Below are 21,872 nucleotides of genomic sequence, written 5' to 3' on the forward strand. Positions count from 1 at the left end.
AAAAACAAAAGTCGAAAAGCGGAGAAATACATCAGAAATTAAAGAACAATAAAAAACAAGATTTCTCCTTGCATGGCACAACTTTCTTCACTTACATTTGCTAAAACACAAACTAACACCATCAATATGCCTTTTCGGAGTTTCATTTATTGTTTTTATTAGTGTTTATAGCAAATAGTCTGATATCGCACATGCATTATGTATAAGTTACCATAAGCATGAAGTACTCTAGCATTATCAATTCATTAACAATTACCATTAACCCGTTGAGGACGGACTGATTTTGCTACAACACACATTTCTCATAGACACCTGCCCGAGTATACTCGGGACGCGTCCTCAACGGGTTAATGATAATTTTCTGAAATGTAAGCTCTACAGTCTTGTAGACTACGTCGCAGGAAATGTATGGGATATTTTTTTTTTTGTCTCAATCATACTGTAAACGCCCGAGATTCTGGAGCCCCGCCCCTCCCTCCCCTCACCCCTCCCCCTGTCTCTGTCGTCTCTTTTTTTTCCTTCTTTCCTTCCATTTTCCATCCATTCTGTCCAGTCGTGCATGTTGTTGCTGTGTGTCTCCTGTTTTGTTCCGTCTTGTCTTAAATCATATTTGTGCTAAGTATATGCAATTAAGTATTTCATTAGATTTTCCTTTGAGTGGTTAACAATCTATACATAATTCTTTTTTTTCCTCAACTGAAACATAACATTGCATTTTTTGCAAGTATGCATGCATATTAATTATATAACTTCATTTGTATCATCTGATATCATTTGCAAAGTTAAATGTATATATTTCCAATCAATTCATTCACAGTAAATACAACACATGAAATCAAGAAATGCACAAAACATCCATTTATTTAATCGAACTTCGATATCATAACATTGTATATTTTACCATGATTCAACTGTTTGGGTTAATTTACCAGATTTAATCAAGCGTTTTGATTTTCAATCAATTCAAAAGACTCTACGAAAAAAAAAAATGTCTTCGTATGTCTTCACGAAACAGTTCGGTCAGACTGTGGACGACTAAATGTATTTCATAAAATTTACATTCGGAATTTCTTTTGTTTCCTTTTCCTGTAACCTTCCTATTTTTAATGTTTTATGAATGAATTTGATTAATAATGTCTCTTTGCAAATTAGATATGTTTTACTTGCAATCAAGGCATCGCGATTAACAAGCAGTTGTTATGTGCTTTTTGTGATTCCACCATTTCAACTTGAATAATTTTGGTTTATCTGTATCTATTTTAATGCCCGATGTCAAATTAAATTGGTATAAAATTCAGTTCAATTCATCTCAATGCAATTCAATAATAATGATTTCTTCTTTGATACTTATCATATCACCTTATAGTCACATGCCCTCCGACGACTTTTGTAACTCAATACGGAAATGCATCATTTCCGGACGGTGACCTTAATAGCAGAATCAATGCAACAGTTGGGCCAGTCTGTCCCGACACCAAAATAAATCGTAAGTATTGTTTTTGTTTTCGTCCTCTTACACACACCATGTTGGTCTTACCCAGCAGTTGTCGCTAGTTATATGAAGCTTAAAAGAACTTATGCCATCTCTTCATTCTCCAGTTTGCCAAAATCGTGATATTGGTCCTAGGTACATATTCAAATAAAATGAAATGTGGATGTGGCATTCAGCTACTGTAGTCTGTAGAACTATGTTTTCAATGAAACTTCTCCTAAGTTATCGTCTATAAAGAAGAAACTGTGTAACTTGCTTCACATTGTATTTTTTTCTATATCATATAGCTTCATCTTTGTCCTTGACATGGATATAACGTGTAATGTATCTTTAGTGTTAGGCCTATAGTAATTCAATCATTTGATATGTTCAAAGCGATGGGGGAGTATTTCTCAGAACTTTTAGCATTAAGACTAAAAATATTCATTGATATTAATCAGCATTAGAGCAGTGTTGACCAAGTACTAAGAATGATCACTTCAGTTATAATTGACCATGCACCTGGCAGGTGGCCAGCCTGCCATTGTAGCAACGTGTGAAGGAGATACGATATCACCAAGTTATTGGATGATGGAAGATAACTGTGGACGAGACCTCACTGCCGATGAGCTCCTGGAAATTCTGCAACAGGTAAAGCTGCGCGGGCCTCTTATGGATTGTTGTTACAATTAAACACGGAAATCAACATCTTTCTTTTGTATGAAATCAAGTCTTACTAGCGAGAAGAAATTGGTACCCTTATTTGCTCTCTGTGTGCTATGAAGATATAATAAATAACAATATCAGTTAATACCAAATCCAGTTGTGACGTTACACTCATCCACTCAAGTTCATTGTTAATCTGAGTAAATTGCTGTGTAATATGTAATATATATATATATATATATATATATATATTTGTGCATATTCATGGTAGCGATACATCAGCACCACACCACCGAGCGAAATCTATAACATTTTGTGATGTATTACATTTTAACATCAGCGTAGTAAAGGTTAAAACACATAATATAGATAACTAAATTGTAGTCTTTGTGATTTAAATTTAAATGTATCTCTGAAAATCGTCAAAAATCTGTACTATCGGTCTTTGCTATCAATAATCTAACAGCTTTGACAGCGTGATTAGATCTGATTTGCACATTTCATTTTTTACAACACCGTGCATGCAAATGTGTTGAAGATAATCCAAAGGAATTCGATGCAGCGCAGTATTTTATTTTAAAGTACATCATAAAGGAAGTGTACTTCAATATTATTTCAAGCTCCTGCAAATGTTACAGAAATTGATTTACATGAAAATTGGAAGAAGATTTCATGCGATAAGTCTTTTGGACAATTAACTCGCTTTTAGTTTAAACTGTCACATACATTTCAAAGTGCTATTTCGATATATCAATCTGAATATCCGACAACTTTGAGTTAATAAATCGCTTTCCATTTTATTTTGAGTATTGTCATTGTAGGTCGTGTTAAGGTTTCCAGATCAAACTATATTGTTCATTCATAAAAATCAGTTTGCGATTGCTCATATCTAATGGCTGTATAGGAAGAAGTGACCACTGATAATGCAGAGATGGTTGCGACTCAAGCTGCTGAAATAACGGAAAACACAGAAAGTCTCACCGCAACAGGGCTCGAAACGGTTGCTGAAATTCTCCAGGATATCGCTAGTGTAGATTCCGCCGACGTCGAGGTATTGTTTACAGTCTTGCTGTTTGCATTTCTTCCACACCATGCTGTTTTTCAGAGTAAAATATGATGTAATATGTCTCACGTATTATACCAAAAATAAAAATAACCTGTTCACAATTTCCATCTTCTGTAAGAAAATCACTCGTGGACGTTTTTTAGTATTTCTTGGCATATGCTTTGATATCAGTATGCAATTGAAATTCAGCATGTCTTGAAACACGGCATAGACCGCCGAATCGGGGGATGAGGATGAGGGGGCTAAAACACATCTGTACATGAAAAACCTTCAAATCCACGTACCAGCAGTTTTTGCGGGCTTCTGCCCGTATATTCAAGGGGGAGCCCCTTCATTAACCTCGTTAATCTCACACCATATTATGAATGTTTCGTTTAACTTGAACAGGTAACGATTTTGGTGGTGGATATTGTAAGCAACATGGCAGACACATCGGATGATGAACTGCAAATGGCGCAGGAGATAAGCGGCGCTGTAAGCAGAGCAGTACAATCTATGGAGGAACAGTTTGTTAATGTCGAGCTCCTTGAAGGCGAACCGCTAACAGTGACGGAGCCCAACGTAATCGCAGTGGTAAGTCAATCAAAGTGAAGACATGCTGCGTTTATACCATGTTCCCGGCGGCCACGGCAGTTCCGTTTGATCGAAACGTAATGCGACGTGGGTAAATGAGATATTCTCCTGTTTCCCCCTCTTCCAAATTTCTTCGTACGCTAGTCTTGTTTGTTCAAGTCCACGCCCCAGTGATAGCTATCAGACGCTGTTCTCACTGCGCCCAGTCAGGCTAGACCATCAATATTTTCAGTCGCGTCCTGCTTCGGACCGCCTCCAAGTTTTGTTGCGGCATATTATGTGCCGTCGTGTTGTTTGTTTGTTTGTTTGGTGTGTTTTGTTTTCGTTGCCCTCTTTTATTACGGCATACAAGGTTTCTCATTATCACCGGGACTGCCTTGGCATTTTTTTTTGACAGTTTCAAATCTGATACCGCACCCACGGCAATCACGACTGCGTTGTCTCACGTCCATCCCGTTTTGTCCACGGTGGCCTGAAACGTGATTGCCGTGGAATACGGGAACAACCTGTAAATGCAGCATTTAATTACTTATTCATTCAAGCGTATGGCACAATATGCCTTGTTGAAGAAATTACTTATTTTTCTTTTTATCCACTCTAGCACAGACGTACGTGCCCTCAAATATAATAATCATGTTGTATTTTCTGTACTGTTCACAGGTCAAAACCAAATATTCAGCATTGGCTATAAGTATGCCGCGTGCTTATTCAACCTACATGTATGCTAGGAATGAACCCAATCGATCATGATCTTTGCAAATCGACACCCCGTTCTACCAAACATTACCTATTATTGTCTGTATTTTTTTTCTAAGAATTACAAGTCAAGGATATATCAATAAGGGATATGTAGAGCTACAACTGTATTTAAGATGTGAAATAAAAGAAAAAGATTGCTTCATGACCAAGTGAATTTTACCAATTATAAACGATGAGGCCATAATTTTAATTTCTCTTTTCCTTTCTCTCTCTCTCTCTCTCTCTGCCTTTTTCTCTCTCACACGCACTTTATAATCTTTCTTATAAGGTTGATGATGTTGAGCCGGAAGAAAGTCAGGATGGTTTTTCAGCTCTTCTGACAGTGACAGGTGTTGATGATACCATTACAACCGATGATCTTCGTCTCGAGCAGGGAGATACCACAAAGAACCAAATTGTTCCGCCGGAAGCAAGCATTTTCGTTCCGGGTGAGGTTGTCGCGAATGTAAACACAACCCGCTTGTTCGTTACCGGTTTCCGTGACTCATCGCTCTTTCCGTTCTCATTCCGGAATGAAAATAACACCGGACATAACAGGACCGTTATTAACACGGATTTTAACAGGATCGTTAATTCTCGTGTCATAGCGGCGTCTGTCGGGAATCGGATGATAGAAAACCTACAACAGTCTGTTCGACTTTCGTTCGTACCACTTATACAGGTAAGCTATCGCGATTTTTATAGCATCCTTCTCAGTTTTGTTTTGATGAAGTAGTGCGTTGTTCTGTCTTTTATTATTCTTTATCATCGTCTTACCTTTGAAACACCAAAACACAAAAGGAAGTACTAATTGATAAAATACATATGTGATAAGAAAAAAACAATGTAGAGAAATACAATCAAAATGAATTCGAACTTGCATCTCTTCCGCCAATGCCCTATCAAAGATGGATAAAATAATATTAGTATGGTTGGATGGATGGGTTACTTCGAAACAAAAAAAAAAACAAATTTATGATTAGTATTCAGTAATCAAGAGAAATAATACCTTGCAAATGAGTGCAGAAAGAATGCTACAACAGATGACCCGTTGCACATCCCAGCTCGTCATGTTTCTTCGAAATTGTCTTGTGGTTAGTAATGAGACTGTAATAATGGCAAAAAGAATTCGTTTTCCTTGATAGGCTAGTTCGCTAGTTCTAGCCGTATACAATTACGAAATGCAAAATCTGAAATCACATACATGTAGAATGCTAGAAATCCGATCTGCGTGTTTTGGGACTTTGACGCTAACAACGGCACGGGTAATTGGTCCAAGAGGGGATGCCGACTGAGCAATTCAAGCACCGATGAACGACCGGAGTGTGAATGTGACCATCTCACAAATTTTGGTATTCTTATGGTGAGTCAAATGTTTTGTAACTGAATATTACAGTGATGACAATCATGACAACAATAATTATAATGATAACGAACCCAAAGAGGTACTATGGAGGCGGGAAATGTACAAACGCATTCGGCAAATGTGCATTATTATACAAATGATGCACAGGATAGAGTGCGTTAGTGGAGGCGTATAGCGCACTCGAGGGTATTTACAATTGTGAAACATGCACGAGGCGGAAATAATCCTGTGCATCATTTGTTTTATAAAATGGGTCGAAAATTCGAAAACTAACAGCGTTTTTCAGCGTTTTTCACGTACCTTTGTGGGTCAAGACGTCCGAAGATGATCGTCCCAAACATTTACGCACGTCGCACTCGGAAATCCCGCACATATAAGTATGATGGGGGGTAGCCCCGGAGACCCGCCGCTCTGCGGCGGGGTCCTGGCGGCTACCTCGCAGTTTTGTTAAAGTGAGAATCACGAACAACTCCCTATTGCCACATATACGGCAACTTCACAAATAAACCATGGCTAAATTTCTATCATAAACACAGTGACAATAAAAAATGAAATATACACTACCCCATTGCCTTGTTTCTTCTCACCAATTTATCTGGAAACTGCAAAATATTCCACATTTTTTTGGAGTAAGCTGCCTGCCCTAGTGGAGAGCTTTGCTGCTATTTTGAACGTGTATATACATTTGTACGCATCTACGCATGCGTAAACAGTGACGTCACAGTTACGGATGCTCAAGGATATGAATAATGCATCATCGCACGGTGCATATAAGGTGAAATGAATATGCATCATGTAGCGAGCGATACAGCTGTAATGGACCGACTGAATGCATGGTGTGCGCATGTGCAAGTGATTGTGAGTTTTAGTGAGCATCGGTGAGCTGAAGATATTTGCCTTATAAGACAGCATTTTCTGCATCATAAGCAATGAAATGCATCAAACAGTCGCCGATAAGAATCATTTAGGTTTAATCGACCCATGTAAGTATTCCTAGTAGTTTTTGTTGAAAAATTAAGGAAATAAAGCGCCGGAACGGCACCCGTTTGGTACAACATTAAAATCTCGATGCCAAAACGGCGCAGCCCCAACACTGTACGTTGTACGTTGGGGCTGCTGGTCGCAGTTAGATGGGGGGTTGGGTTTCCGGACACTTAAGTTCCCGCATGAAAACTTACTTATTTTACATAGAATATACACCCTTTACCTTAAAGACTTGATATAGACTCCTCATATAGGCCTACTAGACAACATACTCTGAAAACGGCGTGAGAATTAACCTGCTAGATCGTTGGATTTGCCCTTCAAAGTGACTGAGTAACCAAAGCACATGTGACTCATTTCAGCGCTTCCTATTGGCTACATTCTTGGACCCATTTTATAATGGCTTTTGCTAAACCGCGGGGCGGCTCGCTGGGGCGAAATTAGCCCACAAAAGGTGTATGGTGTCTTCAAGGGGACACATCGAAAAGAGTCCATAACACGGGATAAAAACCGATCGAAATAATATACAGAGCAAACTAACACATAACATAACATAACATAACATAACATGACAGAATAAGAGAAGATGATAGAACGACGTAAAGGAAAAACAAAATGATAGACAGAAAGAGGGTAGAAGGGGGAGAAAAAGTTGGTAAGTGTGACAAGATAATATGAAAAATAATGAGAGACCGAAAGACATGAGAAAGGATAAAGATTAACAATGTTCAGCTCAACTCTGTACAGACTTAGCTAAACAAGACCTCTAAAAACCTCTAAAAACAAAATAAAATCTTGTCAATAAGATGCAGGATTATTTATCTGTTATACAGAATGATAATTCTGCTAAATGGTATCGTTAATGATAATTTTGCAAAAGAAAAAAAAAATCCCTTCAGTCTGCCAACTTGCTTCATCGAACTGAGATCAGAATCAACGTCAGATGAGAAGAGAATGACGTAGAAAATGATGGACAAGTAAACAGCAAGGAAAGAAAAAGGAAACGCTGCATCCACACAGATTGGACGCTAATCGCCCCCCCCCCCAAAAAAAAAAACAACAAAGAAGGGTTTTTCGTTCACAATGATCTATTGTTAGACGTTAAAACTATCGAATAATAAGAAAAGAACACACACGCACACGCACGCACTCACACTCACACACACACACACACTGACACACACAAATAGAGCTTAGTTAGTACTATGAAGACGTTAAAGGACAAGTTCACCTTCATGTACATTTGGATTAAGTGAATGCAGCAACATTATTAGAACACATTTAATGAAACTTTGGGGAAAATCGGACAATCCGTTCAAAAGTTATGAGTTTTTGAATTATCTGTGCAGTCACTGCTGGATGGTAGACTGCCACAGTGTATGATGTCACATGCGTACAACGACATGAGGAAAATAAAAAGAGAATTTCACAAAAATTTCTATTGTGAAAAAAGTGCACATTTCCTCAATCTGTCACTGATGTATGTTAAGGGTAATATTATTCCCCTTGCCTCCTGAAAGAGGCAAGTCAAGCGTTACTTTTAGTATGCAAGAAAACTGAAAATAATATGTTGAATTTTCTTCATGTTTTCTTTATATCGTTGTACACATGTGACATCACAAGCTGTAGTAGTCTTCTCATCCAGCATTGCAGTGACTGAGCAGAAACTTCAAAAATTCATAACTTTTGAACGGGTTTTCCAATTTTCTTCATGCTCTCACTGATGTGTTCTACTAATATTGTTGCGTTCACTCAATCCATACGTTTATGAAGGTGGACTTGTCCTTTAGTGACTGTAGTTTCAAGTTTTTATTAAGGCGGATCTAAGGGGTACCCTGCACGCCGGGGCCGGGGATGCATTTTTAAATGTAGTTTTAAGTTTGCTTTGGCGGATGAGGAGATGCCCAAAGCGGAGGGGGGTCGGAATCTTCATATTTTCACATTCTTTCTTGAAAATACCACAACGGATGTCACCAAACTTAGAAGACAGCATTCTTAGGCAAGTTAGGATCACAGGATATCTATTTGTTTAAATAATCACCCCAAATCTATGAACTTGGCGCCCCTCCCAACAAATTGAGATCCTTCTGCACTAAGGATGTTATCCGCTAGGTGAGTGAAAATCCGCTGTGGGGTTTTCAAGAAAAAGCTGTTATAAGGTTTCAAGAAGGAGTGAAAATGTGAAAGTTTTGCCATATAATTCTGTATCATATCCCCCGTGCCCAGTGCAGGGCACCCCTGGATCCCCCAAAAGCAAACTGGAAACTACAGTCATTGATATAATAGCACTATCTTAGCTCTATCTTATTAAAGAAGATCAAAATAATATTCATGTATAGTTTAGGGACTTTGATTCGCCACCTTCCCATGGGGGGGGGATCTCATTTAATAAATTGAGATCCTATTACCCTAAGAATGTCGTCTGTCAAGTTTGGTGGCAATCCCTTGTGAGGTTTAGAAGAAAATGAAAACGGTTGAAGATATATGCACAGTTTCGATACAGATCGAGTGTATCATCGATAGGTAAATAGATAATTTGCACATTTGCCGGATGTCTGTACATTACTTGCTAATATCGAACCGGAAAGAGTTTTCTAATTTCCCCGTTGATGCAGTTTTAGAGATTTGTCTATTCCCCGGCGTGTTTACATTTAGCGCGCAAGTCCAAAGGGACAATGACGTTGTCATGTTGGACGTATGCACGTCCAAACCAATCTTTATCATTCAGCACAGACGACGTGAAATGAACGTATAGAGAAATAAGGCAAAGAATATACCAGCATAAAATAAGTTTTATATAATTGACAACTTTCTGATGAAGTGATATTAAACGGTGTCTGTATCAACAACGTTTAAACCACTTTGCGTGCCTCTACCTGTGCATATATAGGGCTCACACCCGTAAATACAATGGAATGTCCCAGACCCCTTCACAAATTCGTACCAAAGATACCAAAATAAATTAAGAAAAAAGTTGATTAAAAATCAATGATGTAGTTTGGCAAAAAACTGAATAGCTGTAGATATTGAGTATGAATTCCTCTACAAATTGGAAGATGAAAGCTTTTCTGGTGGAATTTGAGGGGACTATATTTCATTGGGTACGTGTACGGAAAATGGGTGATTTTTTGAGTGACAAGAACTCGTAGTCTGGCTTTGCGGACCCCTGGACAGAATTTGAACTGAATTATCCACCCTGAGAATGTGATGGATGAAAGGGTACATCTAACTTATCCAGGTAAGTGAAGCTGAAACACCTCATTTCTCCCAGCTATTTTACAGAATTTTTTTTTTAAATTTGATTTTTAACACACATCCCTATGGGGAAATATTTATGGGTGTGAGCCCTATAATGGTTCCATAGCACCAAGGAATGCTATGCATAGTTGAAGAGTTTGACGAGTATTCAGGTGTCTTGAATGAAAAACAAAGTGAAATTAAGTCAAAGATGGATTTTTGTCATAGCAGAATGATGAAGTTGATGATTAATGAGGATTATGTCAACATTCATTATGATTAACATGGATAAGGAAATAACTGACTATGGCAAAACCAAAGATCAATCCTGCTTTACGTTTCATGTATAAATGAAAATCAAATTCTATTTTTATTTCATTCTTTCTTTCTCTATCAGGATATATACGGAGGTTCTGCAATCTCAGACCAAGTTGACTTCATCCTAGAAATCATCAGTTACGTGGGATGTTGCATGTCTATCTTGGGACTGCTAGTCACCATTCTAACTTACACTTTTAACAGGTTGAAATTTTATCTCAGCAGTTTTAACCGTCAAGATACATGTAATAGTGAAGCGCAGAGACATAGGGCCTATACTATTACAAGTGCAGGCCGGAATTCAGATCGTCTTTTTGAAAATGACATGTGTGAAAAACCAACGAAAGATATCAACGCAGACAAATACAATGGAATCTATACTACCTGTACATATCAACAACGTTTATATTCAACAAGTCCACTGACTGGCTATTAGGTTGCAAAACGCGAGGCTCTTACTTTGTCACGTGCACAGAAAACTTTGGAATTTTAACGTCTTTATATATTATAATGTTATATGTACTATATACATACTTTATATACCAAAACATTATATCTTAATGCTGTGACTGAACTTGTCACTTTAGTTTTTACAGTTCTCTCACGCGTGTGTGAATTAGATTTTGAAGTCATACGGCGGTATGTGTACATTTTAATGAGGTCAGAATGACATGTTGAGATCATGCATTGTGTGAATGAAGATATTAGCTGTCAAATAATTGTCGGAGTTATAGAAATTAATAATCGTTTAATATATAAGTTTGGCAGAAGGAATAAATTTGGAAATATAGAAGCTATTTGAAATTATAATTATATAATATAGCGCTGAGAAATAATTTGTCATATGCACGGTAAATGTATGTGAGGAGTTAACGGTAATTGCTTGGGGATTGTTTATGTCTTGCAGGAAATTACGTAATAACAAACCAAACCAAATCTTGATTTCGTTGTGCTGCGCACTCCTTGGTTTGTATGTGACCTTTGTGGTGATGATCACCTTTGACACGGAGCGAGGGGTGGAAGAGGTCGAGCTTCTCCCATGCTGCATTCTGGCGGGCTTTCTTCAATTCTTCATGGTGGCGTCCCTCTTCTGGATGGGGGTCGAAGGTTACAACATGCACAACTCACTTGTGCGCGTGTTCAACAACTATACGCCTAACTTCCTACGTAAGGCGTCGCTGGTTGCATGGGGTGAGTGAGGTTTATCCGTATGACGTGTGCAACACTACGATATCAATTTTCAATTCTTCCAACGGTCAGCATACTAATCTACACGTTACCGTCGCTTCAGTTCCTGGAGTTGAAGAGGTTTAAGTAGGTGCATGGAAATATATATAGTCAATATTCCAACATTTCATGTTTATATTTTGCCATGGCAAGATATCATTTATTTATGATTTGTGACGAGATTTTCATGGATCCTTCTGATAATCTGCGTATTTAGTGCACGTGAATGTTCTTTTTATTCCTTAGCATCTAGCAGAGACATATTTACCTACTCACATAATGTCTCTTTAAACAAATAATTCAGTTAGTCGCGAATTATTTCCTGTATATGGTCCCGGATGAATGAAAATCAAAACGATAACTTATATTTGCAGTATTGTAGTAGATATTTAGATTACCGATCTGCATTAACTGAGACAAAGTACGCCTTGATTATTGAATACAGGGTGTCCTCTCCTCATCGTGGCCATAACTACTGGAGCGGCACGTCAATCTTACGCTGAAACTGACTAGTAAGTTTTGTTCGTGCCTAAAAATGTATCGGTACAGACTTTGTGAATTTCTTGGTTGCCTTCTTTGGCAACAATGACAGGCCTATTACATGATATAGCTTTCCCAGGCCAATGTTATTGTTTATCATTCAATTTCATATAAGAAGCCATCTTTTCGTCAAATAGGATGATGCATCCAAATATGGTCATTCAAAATTGTTTTCCGTTTTCGTTTGCGTTTTAAACTAACGCATGCGGCAACCGATTTCACATTTGCATGTTCTAATTCGCTAAATGCACGTATACATTTTCGGCAAAGGTTATTCAACTTCGTCTTAAGCTGTCGCCAGCTCACTCCGAAGATTCAAATTCGCTAATAGGCAAACAAATGTATAAAAGGAGAATTCAAATTAAACCAGCATAAGATGAGCATTAAAAAGTTGCTTACTTGAACTTTAGTCTAAATTTACCGTTGAAAATGTCTCGATGCACATCACTCATCATGATGACAAATTTAATATACAAAATGAAGATCAAAAAAACAATACGTAATGATTATAAGAAAAATTGAAGACATCAAATGAAGACTATAAACACATTATGACCATGATGAAAATGTAGATGTAAGGTAAAGATATAAAAATTGCTATGATCATAATGAAAAGAAGGATTTAAGCCCATATTGCAGTTCACAAATGTTGACCTAAAGAAAACAAGTCTGAATGTTCAAATAGAGAAATACTGATCATAATGATGAAATAGAAGATAAAAGTTAAAAGTCACATTCAGTGACTAACTGGACATAATCGATCGCTCAAAAACGAATTTGAAAGTCCATCGCACTAAATTTGAAATCACAAATTTGCAAACGCATGCCCTAACACGAATTTAGATGCTTACATCCGAATTTGGATTAGTGCACATGACAATTGCTTTGAGTATCAAAAACCGAATACGAAAACACTGAACCTGAAATCGTTTGATCAACTTACACTCCACTGCTTCAAATTTACGAATATGTATGTACATTAAGTGGAAATAGAAAAGAGTTTACGCCTGGAAAACCTGGAAATGTTATCAGCTTTAGGAAGTATTGATAACATTGGCAAGGGTAGCCTCTTTATAGTGGTGTAAAATACTGAAGGGGTAACCTGCTATTACGATTACCCAACAATGACCGTAAGAACCAATTTTGCTGGATGACGAGAAAAAGTCTGGAGCCTGTTTCCTATAAAAGATTAATCATGCCCTCAAGTCTTTTGCTGCTGATCGCAGCTTACGATCAATCACAAATTTGCGTTCATAATAAACTTTGCCATTGATTGTTAGTTGCGCTCGATTTTCTGCACTAAATGCTATTTTAATGAATTTGCACGAACCTTTTATCGTCTGAAGCGGCATTTCGGCGCTAACGAACTTTCGTTTCGGGGTAATTTTCTCAAATTGAAGTTTACAACATTGCACCAAAATTACTAAAAGAAATACCTCATGGAGTATCTATACTTATTTACCTAAATGTAAGGTAAAGTGGGGTAAGTGGAACACTTAAGCCTTTATTCGTAAATCTAAAATAAAAATAAAACGCGCCAAGAAGTATTCAAGCATCACAGTTTGACCATTAACACAATGCAAATAATTATTTGGTATTGTTTTAGGTAAATATTATTCATAATTAAGTTCAAGATTACACTATATAATTCATAACTACTCCATTGTCCCACTTACCCCGACGTACTGGGGGTAAGTGGAACATCATTGTGCGTATTGGATTGTCTACACAAAATGAGAATGGTGAAAGTACGCCGAACTGATATAATTGATGAACGTAAAGTGAACGTGACATAAACCTAGACTGGAGTCCCACAGCACTGCACGAAATAAACGGCAACCGTTCGTAACCAAAAGCACTTGTTAAGTGAATGATCGTTCATAATGTCTCATTGATAAGTTCATAATCGAATTCGCTAGGCTTAACTTAGTCTGATCGAGTGTGAGCCTGATTAAAGAGAAAGTATAACGTAACGGCACTATATTCTATTAGTGTTCCGTAACTGTTCACGACACTAAATCCCGTGTTGATTGATATCTAGTCCTTGGACTCACGCTTCATACCTATCAGTCGTAAAGTTACTCTCAACCTGTTAAAAACTGGGCTTGATTTTTCTTGGAATCAAGCGTAAGTATCTTCATGAAGCAGACTTACGATCAAGATGGGCGGTGAGTTGGCTCAGTCGGTAGCGCGTCTGCCTCACGATCACGCGGCCCGGGTTCGAACCCGAGTCTGGACTGAGCAATGTTGTGTGTAAACATACCGTCCCCTCTATAGCAAGAGGCAAAACACTCTGTCCCTCGGATAGGACATAAAATGGAGGTCCTGTGTATGAGAGAGTCACAGCTCATGCACGTAAAAGATCCCGCTTCATTCATTCATCGCAAAGAGCAGGGTGTCTAACCCGGTGAAGTAGTCCCATCCCACATCCAACTGGACCCCACGGAAGACCAGCTTAGTGTAGCTGAATATGGGCTATCCAGCCATCTTCACAGATGGAAAATGAACAACAGCAATCAAGATTCACCGGGTTGCGAGTGATAAAAAGAGCGTACGATCAATTGCATCTCTCTACGAAACAGTTCCTTGGCACAAGAACATGCATGGGACGGGGGTTCGAACTCAAGACCGCGATCTTGTTTGAACATCCGAAGCTTGTGATAGACCCTAATCACTGAACTTCAACGAAAATGAATATCCTTTTCAGTCTACAGAACAGAAGATTTGTTATATTTCATACATTGCCAATCACTTGTAAATTCGGGAATGAAAGTAGCCCTAATTTGACATTTGTAGTCAATGTCATCCTTTTGTGATCCATTTTCCAACCTATGAAGCTCAACCTAACACAATAAATGGCACGAACACAACTGATTGTAACAAGGTGAAGTTACTCTATACTACACGTTTATTGTCGAGGCTCAGTCCTGTGTTCTACTCGTAGTGCTAATCAACCACTCAGACAACACATGTGATATAAAATCTGTCACCTTGATAGTCCACATTCAGACCTGATACAAAGCACCTTTCTTATTGATCAAAGTAAGCTTAGACAAGTTGACTTATTGCAACTGTGTGACAAAATCAGTTGCAATAAAAACAACTCGACGCAAGAATCATCAATTCGAATCATAAGTTTAAATCGATTTTTGTTGTCGATATTGATGCAATACTATCAAGATGTGTTTGTCACGGAAAGCATTCCCTATACTCACACTGCATGAGGTGCTATGCAAAGGGGAAAAAAAAGATGATGATTAAAATGAGAATCTTTTATTTTCCTCCCGTTTGGACCTGCAGTTGCTTCTTGCGCTTTTGGCCGTTGATTGGCGGCGTGCTGGCTCCTATCGGCCTAATCATGATTTTCAACCTCGTAGTCTTCGTTCGTGTAATAAGACGATTGAACGAAACTTTCGCAGGTCGAAAGATTAAAGAGACAGAAAAGCGACAGAGCCTCCGACGCTTCCAAAACGCCATCTGCATTCTGCTGTTGATGGGCCTCACCTGGGCCCTCGGGTACCTGAGCATCATCAGTCCGGCGAGTGAAGCTGTTCTCGCCGTCTTCACCGTGCTTAACTCGCTACAGGGATGCTTCATCTTCATGCTGTACTGCGTGAGACAGCCACAAGTGCGTAGGATTTGGAGCAACCAACTTCAGTGCTGTTTGCCCGAGTCCATGCGGGCTTCCAGCTTCGGATCTACTTCTGATAACACCAGTTCAACGTTCAAGAACAATGCTGGAAGGCTCCTTCCGTCAGGAAGAAAGAGAAACGCTAAGCAGCGCAACAACTCGAGTTCGCAAGGATTCCGCCCCGAAAGCTTTGAAATGACTCTACCAGATGAAATGCGGAGGATGCCAAACCAAAACCAAGGATTTGAAACGTGAAACGAAAGAATTGCAGTGCTATATCGGTGTTATGGAAACAGAAATGGGCTTTATATAGGGAACAGTATTTTTAAAATATCTTAAAGGGATCGTATAGTTTTGGTTGACACCTAACTTCAGGTTTCTAACATTTCTGGGTGAGATAGTGAGAAACCTCTTGTAAATATGAAAGAGCCTGTAATTCCAAGAGAAATTCAACACTTATTTGATGGAAATTGGTTTTGAAATGGCTTAGATCCCCAAAACAAAGCAATCCCAATAAAGGGTGGGACCATCTTTTATTCTGATTTTTTTTTAACTTTGTTTGTGGCTGTCTCAGCCATTTCAAATACAATTTTCATGAAATATATTTGAATCTCTCTTAAAATGATATGCTATACATACTGTTATACAAATAAAATATAAACTATTTCATATCTTAAAGTAGTTTCCAGGTATCTCGCAAAAAGTTAAAAGCCCAATCCTCATCTCCACCAAAACTATACCATACCTTTAATGTTATGGATACTGCTGAACAACCCAACAAGAAAATAATGAACACGTTGAATGGGATATAAGATTTATCATTACATTGAAAAAGAGAAGCTTCAAACTCTTTTGAACGAAAATGTTCATTGTTATATCTCGGCTCTTTATGTCTGTGGTGTTTCTTTGTTTGTTTTGTTGTTTATGTTTTTCGTGTGTCTAGACCTCAATTTCATTTGGAAAAGGCAGGTCTACCATAAGAATATCTGTCTTTTTTTCTCTCTCTCTCTTTCTGCTTGTCTTCTCTTAACTGACAACAGAAAAACAAAATCATATATTCACATAATGACCATGTAATTGAAATATGTCACTAAGTTTTCCGTTTGTATTTCATAATACAATTGCAATGTACCACTCGCCGTATATCAGAGTGATCAGGATTGGATTTGTAATGCATGCACATTTAAGGAACTTCCTTTTGTTGATGCTGCTCATCAAGAATATGAATTTGAATCAATTTCAAGCAATAATTGCATGAAGGTTAGTCCGCCGATTGAGATGGATAATAGTCCTGTCATCAGTGAACTTAAAGGCACGGGCCTCAAGATTGGCCATTTGAATGTAAGAAGTTTAAGAAATAAGATGGATCATATAAGATATTTTTATTACACAACCCAATTAACGTGCTAACCATTTCAGAAAGTTGGTTAGATGACACAATATCTGACGATGAACTGCAAGTGAATGGTTATGATTTGGAAAGAAAAGACAGAAACCTCTGTGGAGGTGGAGTGATCTGTTATATAAATTCAAATTTGTTGTATTTAAGACGATGTGATTTAGAATGTGAGCAACTGGAGCTCCTGTGGTTACAGATTAATATAAAACAATCCCAGCCATGGTATGTCGGAGTGGTATATCGACCACCAAATAGTACAGCACAGTTTTTCGATGAGCTAGAATCACGCATAGAAACAGCGTTAGATACTTCCAGAAATGTTGTAATACTTGGTGATTTTAACGTCAACATGTTAAATCAAAACCCAATGTCAGACAAGATTCATAATCTACGTACTTACCTTCAGTTGCAACAGATTGTTGACAAGCCCACGAGAATTACTGATCGTAGTCGTACATGCATTGACCTTATTCTTGTACCAAATGGGAAGAGCAATGTAAACTCAGGAGTAATTTCAATGGGGCTGAGTGATCATTCGTTCATACATGTAAATTTGAAAATCAAAGTACCTCATGATATTTCTCAGAGTCGCATATTTCGTTCGTTTAAAAAGTTTCACAGAGAACAATTTCGTTCCGACGGCAATGAGCTGTCGTGGTCCACATATTATCAGCAACGTGACGTAAATCAATTATGGAAAATTTTTAAAGAATCTTTTTTGAAGTTATGTGACAAGCATGCCCCCAAGGTATCAATGAGAAAACGGAATAAAAATTCGCCTTGGATAAATAACACTTATGTTGAATTGTCTAGAGAAAGAGACTTTCTGAAAAGAAAATCTGATGACACTGGTAATACAATGTATTGGGAAAAATATAAGAGGGTCCGTATTTCACTTAATAACATGAATAAGAAGTTAAAGCGGCAATATTATTTTGATGAATTTCACTCTTGCAGCCACGATTCTAGAAGGACGTGAAAAGCATTGCAGTCATTCACGACTAGTTCAAAGACTAGACAGGTTGACCTGAATATCAATGGTACCAAATTATCGAATGCAGGTGACGTTGCCAATGCTTTTAATGAGCACTTCACTACAGTCAATGAGATACCGAAGTCAAATACAGGCTCTAATAACCCCCCTAAGTTCACTGACAGTAAGTTTATGTTTGTTCAAATAACAGAGGCAGAAGTGGCCAAAGCCCTAGATAATGTGTCTATTCACAAGGCACCTGGATTAGACGACATTCACCCTCGGCTGTTAAAAGAGGGCATCCCATTTGTCACACAGCCTCTTATTCATTTGTCAAATGTATCCATTGAAACAGGTATAATACCCGGTGAGTGGAAGCAGACGAGAGTCACACCAGTACATAGGCCTAAATCAGGTGAAAAGACAAAACCAGAAAATTACCGACCTATATCTGTGGTGTCAGTCATAATGAAAACATTGGAAAAATTAGTTCATGGTCAATTATATCGCTATTTGAATGATTTTGATTTGTTAAGCGATTGTCAATCGGGATTTCGTCCACTGCATTCAACAAGTACAGTTCTGCTTGATTTGAATGAATATATGTTAAAGGGATAGTACAGTATTGGTGGAGATGAGAATTGGGCTTTTAACTTCTTGCGAGATACCAAGAAAACACTTATGATATAGTGCAGAGCATACCATTTTAAGAGGAATTTAAAGTTTATTTGATGAAAATCGGGTTTGGAATCACAGAAACATCCAAAAACAAAGTAAAACAAAGCGATCGTGATAAAGTGTGGGTCCCACACTTTATTAGAATCGCTCGTTTTTGGATATCTCAGCCATTTCAAAACCAATTTCCATCAAATAAACGTTGAATTCCTCATAGAATTACATGCTCCTTCATATTTCACAAGAGGTTTCTCATTATCTCACCAAAAAATGTTAGAAACCTGAAATTAGGTCTCAACCAAAACTGTACGATCCCTTTATTGTATTGATCAAAGTTATGCTATTGGGGCGATATTTCTGGATTTAAAACGTGCTTTTGATACAGTGAATCATACTATATTGTTTGAAAAATTGAGTGGGTATGGTATTGTTGGTAAAGAATTAGAGTGGTGTGTTGATTATTTCCGAAATAGAGAACAATGTGTTTGTATTAATGGGGCCCAGTCTGTGTTTACTCTCTAAAAAAAATCGAGTGAAAATATTCACTCTTAAAAGAGTGAATACAAAAAAGAGTGAATTTCGAGTGAAATTGAAGTGAATTTTGAGTGAAAATGTTCATTTTCACTCATTTTGGAGTGACGTCAGGGATCACTCCAAAATCTTCGAGTGATCCCTGACGTCACTCCAAAATAAGTGAAAATGAGCATTTTCACTCAAAATTCACTCCTATTTCACTTGAAATTCACTCTTTTTTGTATTCACTCTTTTAAGAGTGAAAATTTTCACTCGATTTTTTTTTTAGAGAGTAGGAAAGTTTCTATTGGGATACCCCAAGGCTCCCTGTTAGGTCCATTATTTTTCACGCTATTTGTAAATGACATTTGTACAGTTGATTTAGGAAATGATTCAAAAATGTGTTAGTATGCAGATGATACTGCAGTGTTTGTTCGTTCGAAAAATGTACAGGAATTAAGTCAACTTTTGCAAGATAAAATGAATTTAATCGGTCAATGGTTGGAGATGAATTGTATTATTATGAATATCATAAAAACGAAAGTTATGTAAATTTGATCGAAAGGGAGGATAAAGAAGAATAAGTTGCATATTGTGTATAAAGGTTGTAGTATTGAACATGTTGATTCATTTAAATATTTAGGTGTGATTATTGATAGTAGGTGAAGTGGCAATACTTTTCTGATTGCCCTATCAAGCTGTTATTAAGCTGTAATTGTATTAATGTTTGAGTTTGTTTGTATACTTGTTTTGGTGTAGTGGTTGATTTGTAGTATAAGTTATTTGATTGTTTGTACTTTACTTTGATGATCATGACATTTTTATCTGTACATAATGTAAGCAGGGCCCCTTGGTAGAACAGTTAACCAACTGAAAGGGCTACCCTGCTAAAAGAATATTGAAATAAATAAATAAATAAATTATACTGGTGCCCTTATGAATGGTTACAAAAAGGCGTCTTTTAGTATGAATATGATAACATGTTAACATGTGGAGCCCCAAATACATGGTTGACATTTAACTTTATGTAGAGTTTATATGATTATTAACCTGACGAATCCGTCATCAACTGACTGCACAGTATAACAGTCATATATGGTGTATGCATTACCATATGAGCGCGAATTCTGGAGCTTGTGATTGTAAAGTTTGGCTTTTTTTTCGAACATTTCAATACCAAAGGTACAATGTTCTCAGTTGGTGTAACAAACTTTATAACACATACATGTTACATGGAAATAGACAAGCATGAAAGGTGAATTCATGTAATAACTGTCAAACAAATGTGAGTATTGGATATGTAATCTTTTTTCAATAAAGCAGTTAGGCATTGTATGTTCCCGCCTGAGAAAGATATATGGCTAATTGGTTTTTTTTTTTCTCTCTCTCTCTCTCTCTTTCTTTTTCTTTCTTTTTGTTTGAATCTATCACTGCTGACGTTTACGTTTGGCATTCAGATGAACACAGATATGGCCTCGAAACATGACCGTGGTATGAAAAACTGTTTGTGGAAAGTCTGCCACGTGGAATGTTAAGTCTATAGAGTTTTTGTTGTTAGAATTTGCACAAACTTTACCATGTTTAAAAAGATGGTATGATATAGTCTTGGTTATTTATGGGACTTCAGGTTTTCAATTTTTGTAAGATAAGTAAGAAAGCATTTATGAAATATTAAAGAGCACAACTCCGGAAGGAATTCAAAGTTTATTTTATAAGTTTATTTGATGAAAATTTGGTTTTGAAATGGCTAAGATATACAAAAACAATGTTGTTCTAATAGAAAGTGAGTCCCACCTTTTCATTAGGCTCTCTTTGTTTTTTGTTTTTTAATATCTTAGCCATTTCAAAAGCGAATTTCTCAAATGAACTTTGAAGTCTTCTCAGAAGTGTACGCTTTTTCATATTTTATGAGTGATTTATTAGATGAAAGTTTGCTGTAATATCAAAATATAAAGTGGTCCCAGTAAAAGTTGGTCCCCAATTTTTTTTTTTTTATAACGACCACTTTGGGTTTTTTTTTCAATTCAATTCCATTCAATTCGATTTTTGTATCCATTTCTGACAATATGTTTTGTTTGCATGAATGCACATTACATCGGCACATACACAGAATGCATACATACAGAGCAAACGTGTAACATAGAAACATATAGACATGATAGATATACAGTAATACAATATCAATATCAATGTGAGAGAAACATAGCATTAGAGGAAATATCAATCCGTATAATAATCATGATAATTATGTATGAGTCAACACCGTGTTAGGTTGATGTACGCCCAAGTGTGTAAATTGTTTATAAGAGTTTTAAACCACATGTATGGATGTATTTTTATGTTTTAATGAGCGATTACGTCTTTTCAAACTACAGGGCGTTATTTTTACTTTTTCGGTGGGTATTATTATGTAATATAATGTAAATCCCCAATCCCTTGGTGATGTGTCAAAACATTGTTACAACATAGGTTATCTATCTGTTATGTTGCCGTTT

The 21,872-nt window shown here is 37.2% G+C and overlaps 1 protein-coding gene across 1 annotated transcript; it reads left to right on the forward strand.

Annotated features, from left to right (window-relative positions):
• The first annotated feature begins 1,987 nt into the window (after positions 1-1,987).
• On the forward strand, positions 1,988-16,072 carry LOC139721933 (adhesion G-protein coupled receptor G6-like). Its single transcript, XM_071633258.1, has 9 exons — positions 1,988-2,122; positions 3,042-3,188; positions 3,591-3,776; positions 4,804-5,196; positions 5,725-5,877; positions 10,499-10,623; positions 11,327-11,610; positions 12,092-12,158; positions 15,487-16,072. Exons 1-9 carry the CDS (start codon positions 1,988-1,990, stop codon positions 16,070-16,072), a joined length of 2,076 nt encoding a protein of 691 aa, XP_071489359.1.
• The last annotated feature ends 5,800 nt before the right edge of the window (positions 16,073-21,872 follow it).

The sequence above is a fragment of the Diadema antillarum genome, unplaced genomic scaffold (genome assembly GCF_040938485.1).
Source record: "Diadema antillarum isolate AM-2024a unplaced genomic scaffold, OU_Dant_1.0 scf00000152, whole genome shotgun sequence".
NCBI classification, from domain to species: domain Eukaryota; kingdom Metazoa; phylum Echinodermata; class Echinoidea; order Diadematoida; family Diadematidae; genus Diadema; species Diadema antillarum.